The 11,352-nt window shown below is 32.5% G+C and overlaps 1 protein-coding gene across 1 annotated transcript; it reads left to right on the top strand.

The window, feature by feature from the left end:
• Positions 1-2,341: 2,341 nt before the first annotated feature.
• On the top strand, positions 2,342-3,185 carry LOC133332820 (uncharacterized; the record flags this gene model as incomplete). Its single annotated transcript, XM_061541191.1, has 2 exons — positions 2,342-2,884; positions 2,958-3,185. Coding segments are annotated over 2 exons (771 nt in total), but the record flags the coding sequence as incomplete, so codon positions are not given.
• Positions 3,186-11,352: the final 8,167 nt, after the last annotated feature.

Genomic DNA, 11,352 nt, shown 5'->3' with positions numbered 1-11,352 from the left:
ATTTTTTCCGATTTTATGTAAATGGTGCACCAAAGTCACTTTATATCCTTCGATTTGCTCGAAATTTGGCATAGCGTACTAAATTGAGTCTAGAATGATGAGTGGTAAGTTTCGTGAATATCGGTTCAGATTTAGATATAGCTCCCATATATATTTTCGTCCGATTTTAAGTAAATAGTGCACCAGAGTCCCTATATATTCTTCGATTTGCACGAAATTTGGCTTAGAGTATTATATTAAGTCTAGAGTGATATGTGGTAAGTTTCGGAAAAATCGGTTCATATTTAGATATAGCTCCCATATATAATTTCGTCCGAATTAAGGTAAATGGTGCACCAAAGTCCCTACATTTTTTTCGATTTGCACGGAATTTGGCATTGTAGTGTAGAACGATGTGGATTAAGTTTCGTAAAAATCGGTTCAGATTTAGATATAGCTCCCATATATATTTTCGTCCGATTTTATGTAAATGTTGCACCAGAGTCCCTTTATATCCTACGATTTGCACGACATTTGGCATAGCGTACTGTACTGAGTCTAGAATGATGAGTGGTAAGTTTCGTGAATATCGGTTCAGATTTAGATATAGCTCCCATATATATTTTCGTCTTCGATTTACACGAAATTTGGCATAGCGTACTGAATTAAGTCTAAAAACATGAGTGTTAAATTTCGTAAAAATCGGTTCTGATTTCGATATATGTATATATATATATATATATATATATATATATTTTTTTTTTTTCGTCCGATTTTATGTAAATGGTGCACCTAAGTCCCTGTATAACTTTCGATTTTCTCGAAATTTGGCATAGCGTACTGAATTGAGTCTAGAATGATGAGTGGTAAGTTTCGGAAAAATCGGTTCAGATTTCGATATAGCTCCCATATATATATTCGTTCGATTTTATGTAAATGGTGCAACAGAGTCCTTTATATCCATCGTCCAGTATCACCATATAAAACTATTTGGATCACGGCATGTTTCTTCGTTTTCCAACTACTGATTGATTATAGGATGCACTGCTATTATTTTGAGCGCAACTGTACATTTTATAACATTTGACCAGTTTTTGTGTACGGCAACCGAGAGTTTTTTTACGGAGTCCGCCGTGTCAGCGTTTAGCTGTCGGAGTCGAGCCATTTTGCTTTCCTCTTCCCTCCTTATTTAAGTCAAATGTTTTAATCCCTGAAAATTTTAATTTTCTGTTAACATGGCATAGTGTATGTTCTAAGCTATTAATATCCTTTCGAATTATATGCGAATCATTACGCATTCAAAAGTAATAAAGAATCTAAAATGACAATGATTTTCTCTAAGTTTGGCATCAATGGCAAACTCTTGTCGTCAGCGCCATCTATGCAAAATGTAAACCAAATTTGTTTTTCCTGTAACTTATGACCAATAGTAGATATTAAAATAAATAAATTGGTGTCATATGAAAGGTATAATTTCATACTTTCTGATAAAATATCAATTTTTTACTTTTTGTATGTGAAAAGTGGCATTAACGATTTCTATAATTTTCCTCGGTAATATTTGCATTTTTTTGCTGGTCATAGTAAAGTGTATTATTTACTCTTTCATATGATACAATTTTTGTTGAAATGCGATTGTCTATTCAAAAGTTATACACTGATTTTCATGATTTGAATCATGTCCATCAATAGATGGCGCTGACGACAGTTTTCGAATTGATGGTATTCGAATGAAAGTGGTGTCATATGAAAGGTATAACCGTATACTTTTTTGTGATATAAATACAATTTCAAAATTAGTTGAATATTAATATGAAATTGGAGTTTCAAAACACAAGGTTTATAAAGTATGGACTACTACATTGTGTGGGAAGTACTGGAAGGAGTGAACGGATGTGTCCCATCTTCGAACTTGATTTGAAAAAATATGAAAATGTTTGAAAGAAATATTGCTACAGTAGATATAGGATATAAGCACATCTCATATAAGAAAAAATCGCATATAAGAAAGACTATCAAAAGCACCGTGCTTATACTTTCTTATATCCGATAATTCCATATAAGGAAAAACGCATATAAGAAAGAAATCTCCGGCTTTTTTGGAGTTTCTTATATCCGATATATATTGTAAGTGCATATTTTGTATCAAATTGGACATACCATACGATTGTTATTGGATTAACAAATTTTCAAAAATTTTACTATTTTGTGGGGGAGATACTAGAAGGAATGTGCAGATAAGTTTCCAACTTCCGGTGCGGCCGAACTCAACGATGTTGTTTTAAATAATAAAGACATATCATCCAATCACTTCTGATGGCAAAATTTTAAAACATTTTCCCCTCTTTTATTCCATTTACAGATTTGGGATAAGGACTTAAATCTCGTCAAGAGCGTTGATGCCCATGAATCGTATATCTACGCTTTGGCCGTCAATAGCAAGGGCAAACTATATTCCAGTTCCTGTGATGGTTGTGTGAAATTTATGCTACCACCCTATGATAAAGTTGAAGAACTTCTACGCTGTGATGATGTCATCCAATCGATGTATTGTGAGGGAGATATCCTCTTTACCGGCGACGATAAGGGTGTTGTCTCGAATTGGGAAAATGATAAAATGATTTTTAAATATAATCTTGTGGAAGAAGTTAAATCACTGGCGGCGGAAAAAGGTTGGATATACACGGTGCGTGATTTAGATATGGTCATATCGGAAATTGTACCCGGGAAATCGGGAAAATATGTTACCAAGTCTGTACTGCCGGCGAAGTCGCCATTGTGTTTGGTTGCGCCAACCGATGATGGACGACATAAGTACATTGTGGTGGCCGATCGTACGGGAAAGGGTTTCCTTGTTGTCAGCAATGCAATGGAACAGAAATTTAAGGTTTTACTTGAAGAAAAGGTGGGTTTGAGAGATGAAAATATTTAAAATGTTCAACATCTAATTAATTTGAATTTTGATTTGAAAATTATAGGACAGCCATGAAATGATCATCAATGCCATTTGCACCGATCAGGTCCATGTGTATACGGGTGGTTATGACAACAAGGTTAAAGGGTGGTCCAATTTGGATGAGGGCAAGCTGAAGGCCTTGGGTGAAGTGGACACCGGCAGCTGTGTCAATGCCTTGTGTTGTGCCAACAACAAGGCTGTCTATATTGGCTGCAGTGATGGTCTTGTGAGACGTGCTACATTTGTTTAATTCGTTGCTATATTTTTAGTTATTAGTATTGTGTTAGAATAGAGAAAAATATTAAGTTGAAATATTTTGTAAGTTAATTTAATTTTTAGTTTGTACACTGATTTTAAAATTATTTTTTATAATAAACACAAAAAATTAAAATCGTTAAAAAATAGTTTTTCAATTTTCAGTTACTGGAAAGTCCGGTAAACCACCTTGTTCGCGGTTACAAAGAAGATATTCTAAGCTAAAAATATATTTTTGATTTGTATCTGTGTAAGGACGAAAATCGTCCCTCATTTTCGTCCACACCAGAAACACAACTAAAAAAAATAATAATTTGGGTTTTAAAGTAATTAAAAAAATAATTAGTATTTTTTTATATTTTGTTAACATTTCTTATAAGAGTTAAATTTTTCTTTATTTTGAATTTCCGATAATATTAAAAATTAAAATAGTTAAATACTGTATTGCAGGGACGTACGCAGGGGGGCGGCCCGGTGGCCTGGGACCCCCCCCCCCCCCGAAATGATTTTTTTCACAGTAAATTTATGTTTGCAACAGCGAATTTTTTCATTTTGTACTGCAAGCAGGAAGGTCCAGAGCAGAGGAAAGATCACTAACGGAGATAGAGAAGAATGTCGGTGAGTGTAAAGTAGTGATTGATAATTGTCCTTGAATAACCAACGCTCAATAAAGATCCGTTGTTGGCCTTTATATAACGAAAAGTGATTATAAGCAAAAACTCACAATAAGTAGCCATCGTTGGCGTTTATATAACGAAAAGCGATTTAAAGAAAAACTCGCAATAAAGAGCCGTAGTGGTCCTTTATATAACAAAAAGTGATTTTATGGAAAAAAACCCGAAATAAAGGGCTGTCGTGGGCCTTTATATAACGACGAGTTATTTCAAGTGAAACCGAAAAAAATAGCCGTCATGGGCCTTTACATAAAGGAAAGTGCTAAGAAAACCGACATTTGGAGCCGTCGTGGACCTTTATAGGAAGGTTATGAAACCTAGGACAGCGTCAAAGCTTATATCGAAAGCAGCAGCAAGGACCGGAACCCACTGCCGATCGCCAGAACCAGCAAACCCCAGTTCCTGTAAAACCAACAGCCGTACCGGTATAAATTTAAGTTAAAATAATGCGAAGTATTCTGAATTTGAAAGCTAAAACTACATCTTTCCACTCTCGTTCACTTTATTGTATCCCAGCAACCGTAGGAAATTTGTCGTTACATCTGTATCTTACGCGTTCAAATGTTATGACTGTTCACAGAAAATTCTCACAAACTTACTTCAATACGACAATATAGTGGATGTTTTTTAAGACTTTAAAAAACTATAATTATCTTTTAAATAAACAATTATATCTGTATCATTTAAAAGTTATGAAGAATATAAAATTACGTTGGTATTTTCGTCGGTACTTGTCGTCAGCGCCATCTATTAAATGGGTAGAACCAAAAATCGATTTAAACCTAATGTGCCATAACTTATTTCACAGTGCAGATATTACAATAAAATTGGTGTCGTATGGAAGTTATAATCATATATTGTCTAGTTAAAAAGCGATAATCTATTCAAAAGTTATGCGCTTTGAAAATTGTGCTACAAAAACTAATGTGCTTGATTTAAATCATGTCCATCAATAGCTGGCGTTGACGACGGGTTTGGAAAAATTACAAACCTCCTTTATTTGTGCCATAACTTCTTTTGTATTTCAGACTTTAAAATCAAAGCAGTAAATAATGTTTTAAAATTTGATGTTATTGGTATTCAAAATACTTTGAACAGAATTTTATGTTACAGAAGATTTGATCGTTGGGGTGTTTTAAGATAAAAGCCTAAAATCCCACATGCAACGCTGATAAGACTGTTGTTGGTGATGAGAAAACTCTTCACAGATCAAATTCTATTATTAGAACAAATAGATGACTGATAAGTATTTTGTGTTGTTGAAATTAGGCTAAGCAAGAGTAGTTTAAGTAGTACCTAAGGATACATAATTTACCATAGAATCAGTGCCTTACAACCACTCAACAAAAAAATATATTCTGAGCTACACATGAATAAACCTAGAAAACTCTAATTTTCCGAAAACATGTCAATTCTGTCGAACAGTCTTGTATACAATTGTCGTCAGCGCCATCGAGTGGATACACCCAAAAACCGATCGTCTAAAATTTAAACCTCACATATTATGGTTATCATTTTTGACCTGTTGCAAATAGTTTACATTCTTGAATATGAAATGTAGTTCTTAAGTTTTCTTTAATTTCCCTAGGTAATATTTTTGTTATACAAATTATTTGCTGGTCATAGTATAGTAAACTATTTACGTTTTCATAAGGCCAACCACTCCGGTATACTCAAAAGATGGGTCTAGGACCAATATTTCGCGGCGTTACAAACTCTTGGGGCTGCACAAAGCTATAATACCCTGAAATATGAAATTGTATTTTCAAGATGTATAAAGTATGGAATATTACATTGTGTGGTAGGTACCAGAAGAAGTGGACGGATGGGTCCCGTGATTTATGTTTGAAAAAAATATTACGATGTGGGTATTTTGTATAAAATCGGAAAATTCATTCGATTGTTATTGGATTAACAAATTTTCAAAATGTTGACCATTTTGCGGGGGAGGTACTAGAAGAAATGCCCGGATAAGTCCCATCTTCCAATAATATACAGGCTTTGTAAAAATATTAGATTGTGCAAAGTTTGGTTCAAATCGGATAATCCGTTCTTATGATATTACAAAATTCATTTTCAGGAAAAGTTGAATCATTTTGTGTTACAGGTTTCAGAAAGAGTTGACCGAGATTCATCAACTTCGAACTTAAGATTGTGAAATTAAGTTTTAAGATAAAATCGGTTACTTTTTTCTAAGTTATCATGCGTACCAGCCATACAAACGGACGGACGGACAAACCAATATTTCGATGAGACACATGTATGTATATATACTCATTAGCCAAAACCCTCATTACCCAAACCTACAATAAATCCGAAAATATGGTCTATAGGACAACCTCCTTTTTGACCTTTTCCACAGACCTTCTCATTGATAAAATATACCTTCTATGCAACGAATAATAATAGTTGTGACTAATTCCGTAGACCTCCGCAAACTATACGTTTAGGCTATATATCTGTCGGTAACAGCGACTGACACTTTTTTATTTATTTTGGTTTTAAAATATGAATATAAATTTAAAAATAAACAAGAATGGCCAAGCTCGTCCTTATTTTTCGGAAAATGTGTTAATTTCCCATTATTAGAAACATTAAAAAAAATCGAATATTTTTTTTAATGCCCATACATCTAGCTCTTCAAAGCAATTTGGATGAAAATGAGCATACTTTTCATAGTTCTCAGATGTGAAAATGCTTGTCTATTGACATTCCTTCAAAATATATAAACATGGGCGAATTTGTACTTATTTTTCTGAAAACATGTTAATTTTCCATTACAGGAAACATTAAACGAAAATCGAATGTCCAAAATGTTTTTAAACCCATCATACATCGAGGAATTCAAAGCGATTTCGACAATTTTTCCAATTAGCATAATTTTTTATATGTCATACATATAAACTACAAAATATTCCCTAACATCCAAATATCTCAATTCATTCTTAAGAAATTGCATTTTTACAAAAACAGAAAAATACAGCCAGCAGTAACGTTGCCAGATTGTTTGTTCGTGTTATGCTTGAGTTTTGATACAGGTTGGCGGAATATGAGCATACTTTCAGGCGCCCCACTCAAATGGAAATTTACGTGGAAAAAGTGGAGGACATAGATTTTAATGTAACGCCTAAAAGTATGCTCATAATTTCGAATAGAACCTTTCAAATACTATGTAAACGATCTGGTAACACGGCTAGCCAGCTTCATTTTTCGATTTTTGTACAATTGCATTTCAGCCTTTTTTTTCCAATTTTCGGTACTAGGCAAACAGAATCGTGTAGCTGCTATATTTTGACACAAGGTCAACTTCAAATGGCTATAACTTTGGAATGAATTGAGATATTTGGATGTAACTTTCACTATTTATTAGGGAAGAATGTTTATATGAGTGTCAATGGACAAGCATTTCCACAAGTGAGAATTATGAAAATTAAAAAAATTGCCCCAATTTATTTGAATTGATGGTGGGTTAAAAAATTGATATTCGATTTTTGTTAATTGTTTCCAGTAAAGGGAAATTAATATAGTTTGCGAAAAAATAAGGACGATCTTGGCCATGTTCGGGTATTTTAAAAGTTATAGCAATATTTTATAACCAAAGCAAGCATAAAAGTGTCAGTACGTGTTGCTGACAGATATTTACCCTCAGCCTATGGTTTGTGGAGGTCTACGGAATGGCTGGCTGCTGAGCATGATAACTTTCCAAGGAAGTAACTGATTTCAACCAATATTCGTAATATTTCATCCACACATAAATCAAGTTCGATGGTGAGACATATTGGTTCACTCCTTCTGGTACTTGCCACACAAAATGGTAAACATTTTGTTAAATATTAATTTTGTAATATCATACGAGCGGACAATCCCAATATTTTTACCAAGCCTGAATATTGTTGGACCACAAAATGGTCAACATTTCGAACATTTGATAGTCCAAATCGTGTGGAATGTCCGAGTTGATACAAAATACACACATCATAATATAATATTTTTCAAACTTAAAACAAGTTCGAAAATGGTCCACTCCTTCAGTTACCTACCACACAATGTAATATTCCATACTTTATAAACCAAATCTTGAAACTCCAATGCCATATTAATATTCAACTAACTTTGAAATTTTATTTATTTAAAAAGAAAGTATACGATTATACCTTGTCTAGTTCGCATCTCATCCATTTGGAAATAACATATTCCGAGATGTTGTCTTCTACTTTTTCTTTCCATCGGATTCGTGGCCTTTGAGCTGGAGCATATTCATCCATTCTCACATCATGGCTTCGCCAACGTAGTCGCTGGAGCTCGATACGTTGGTAAGTTCAACGGCGATATTCATCTCTCAAATACTCCAAGAACTGCCTCGTCTGCTTGCGCAAGTACCCATGCTTCAGATCCATACAACATTACGGGTAATATCAACATCTGGTAGAGTGTGAGTTTGGTTTAGCGAAAGGTGGCCATGTTCTCGAGTTGCTTACTCAGACCATAGTAGCATCTGTTGGCCAAAACTATTTTCCTCCGAATTTTAGAACTGATGCCATTAGTTTTATTTATGGCTGTACCGAGGTACATGAAATCGTTCATTAACTCGAAGCTGTAGTTTTCAAGTTCCACAGTTGGTCCGAGTCTACTAGACGTCTTCGGCGTTGGTACCATCAGCTTGGTCTTCTCGCAATTTACTGCTAGTCCCACTTTGGCAGACTCCTCAATTTTTTTAAAGGTGGCTGTTACCGCTCGCAATGTTCGACCCATTATGTCGATGTCATCGGCGTAGGCGAGTAACATGTGTTGTTTGGTGTACCGAGTGCCATTTGTGTTCACCTGTCGAATGCGGCTTTATAGTTGGAATGTGTCGCAGAGTGAAAATCTGGTCTATGATGGATTTGCCAGGTCCGAAGCCTTCATTGACTTCAGTCGTTCAGTCATTGGCTTCGTACACTAAATAGCACTTCATATGCGATGGGAAGGAGACTAATTGCTCTATAGTTGGCACACATAGTCTTGTCTACTTTTTTGTGCACGGGACACAGGATGCTGAGGTTCCAATCATTGGACACGCATGCTTTGAAAAATGCTACTTACTGATACTCAACACGCTATCTGTATCTGTCACCAGGTCTCCATCTTTATCTCTGCAGCCTTCGGTTTGGTGGTAAAATTGGTACATTTTTCGGACTTCTTTCTAACTCCTGAACATCTCCAATTGCTCACGCTCACGTTTTTCTTGTTCTTTTTCTGGAAAAAATCAAAAATATATTCCCCTCCGATTTTTAAGTTAAAATCTCCAAGCAGAATTTTAATGTCATGGCCAAGGCAGCGGCGATATGTCTTTGCTAATACTCGAAAAAATATTTCTTTAACCCGAATAGTACTGTAATTATTTGTTTCGAATTTTGGGACGAAACTTTCAACGCCTTTAGATTGTGGGTCACTGAATCCAAAAATTTTATTTATATCCTTTTTTCTTTTCAGGATAATCGACAGTATCAATTTTTGGGCTGTGACACACTAGCACTGCTTGGGTACAGGTTTTTTAGATGATTTATTGATGGTCTTATTAATGTGACCGTATGGTCACGCTAGCACAGCTCGGGTTAAAAATTCACGCTTTTTGTAATACTGGGAAAATGTAATATATTCTTTAAAATCTACGCCTATGGTAATACTGGCTTTTTAAAAATCCACAATTATGGAGCTTTAAAAAAATCTTATGAAACTTACCTTTAAAAATATTTTGATTACCATTTAAACACAATATTCTGTTTTTTTTCTTTCTGAAATGTTTTAAACTTCTTTTTTTGTTTCAGTTGTGTGTTGAAAATAATTTACAATTTAAATATATACTAAACACAATTAACAATTCCTTTTTGTTTTATTTTTCTTAAATAATTGTTTTTTCATTAGCAATACAACAATAAAAATAATAACAAACAAAAAAGTCAACATAAGTTGTAAATAAATAAATTCAAAATTAATTTGTTTTCTTTTTTAATTCGTATCATTGTCAAAGATTGTCTTTGCTGCATTAGAATAGAGATAGAAATAATTATTTTTGTTGTTGTTTCATTTTTAATTTTGTATGCAATAAATTGTTTGCAGCATTGGTTTGCTAAATTTAATTATTTGTTAATTTAATTTTAATTCAATTCAATTTATTTCATATTCTTGTTGCTAATATGGGGTTTTTGGTTTTGAATTAGTTGGTAATATTATTTTTTATAACTATACACACACACATTTATACATTTAATTCACATTTATTTAATATTACTTATATTTTGTTATTGTTTTTTTTCGACTCATTGGCTAGAAATTAAATTATTTATTTGTTTAATCTTCAATATTGTTACGATTTTTTTCAAAGAAATTGCAAGAACTTGGAAATAAATTTCAAGGGCAAGGTTCGTATAACAAATAAAAAGGGAAATTATTTTTCGAAAAAATGGAAAATTAAATTTTAACATTTAAATTAATATTTTTTTAATAATAAAATATTATTAAAAAATATGGGATATTTTTTAATTAATTAAAAATATTCATAACAGAACAATAATTTCCTATTTTTAAAATTTTGAAATAAATTTTAACAATTTATTTCCTTTGAACAAATATCATATTTTTTGTTTGTTTATCATCAAAGTTTTGTTAATTTATCTCAATACGTATACGTTACTTTATTTAATAATACATACAAACATACATATAAATATATGTGTAAATAAATATATTGCTTATAAACCAGAGACATTAACAGAACACCCTGTGTTAGACAAAATCAATAACTTTAGTTTCTTAATTAATTTATAAATATATCTTAAGACTTAGATTTTATTTAAATTACATTATATATTTTTTTTAATTTCAATATTGCTATAATGTTTTTTATTGATTTTTTACATACAATTAGAAAAGCATAATAATTCTGGGGAGGTCAATGAAGATGTAATGGATTGCATTTTATAATATTTCCATTGATTTGCCTTATATATTTATCAATAGTTTAACACAATAAAAATAAATTCAATTTTTATTAAATCAACTTAAAAGTAATTTATTTATTTGTTTTATAGAATATATTAAACATTTTAAATAATATTTAAATGTATGTATATTTTTTTATAAAAATTGTAACAAGTGTTTGTTAACAAATTGATAAAATAATTCCTACAAATTAAATTCCATATAACAACAAATTAAATATTTTCTAAAAAATATTGCTTTAAATACTAAATAACATAGATGGCGGTACAGCAACAACATTATTTGTATTAATGAAATAAAAGAATAACATCCACATGGTAATAATTGTAGTACAACAAAGCGACTAATAATTATCCGATTGAGACTAAAATTTGTACAGCGTACCAGATTGAGTCCGGAGTGACGTGTGTTAAGTTTCGTGAAAATCGATTCAGATTTAGACATAGCTCCCACACATATTTTCGTCAGATTTTGTGTAAATCGTGCATTAAAGCCCTATATTTCTTT

The sequence above is a fragment of the Musca vetustissima genome, unplaced genomic scaffold (genome assembly GCF_032173495.1).
Source record: "Musca vetustissima isolate MV318-11 ecotype Yass unplaced genomic scaffold, APGP_CSIRO_Mvet_v1 utg8861, whole genome shotgun sequence".
In the NCBI taxonomy this organism is placed as follows: Eukaryota; Metazoa; Arthropoda; class Insecta; order Diptera; family Muscidae; genus Musca; species Musca vetustissima.
This window is presented reverse-complemented; position numbering and strand designations above follow the sequence as displayed.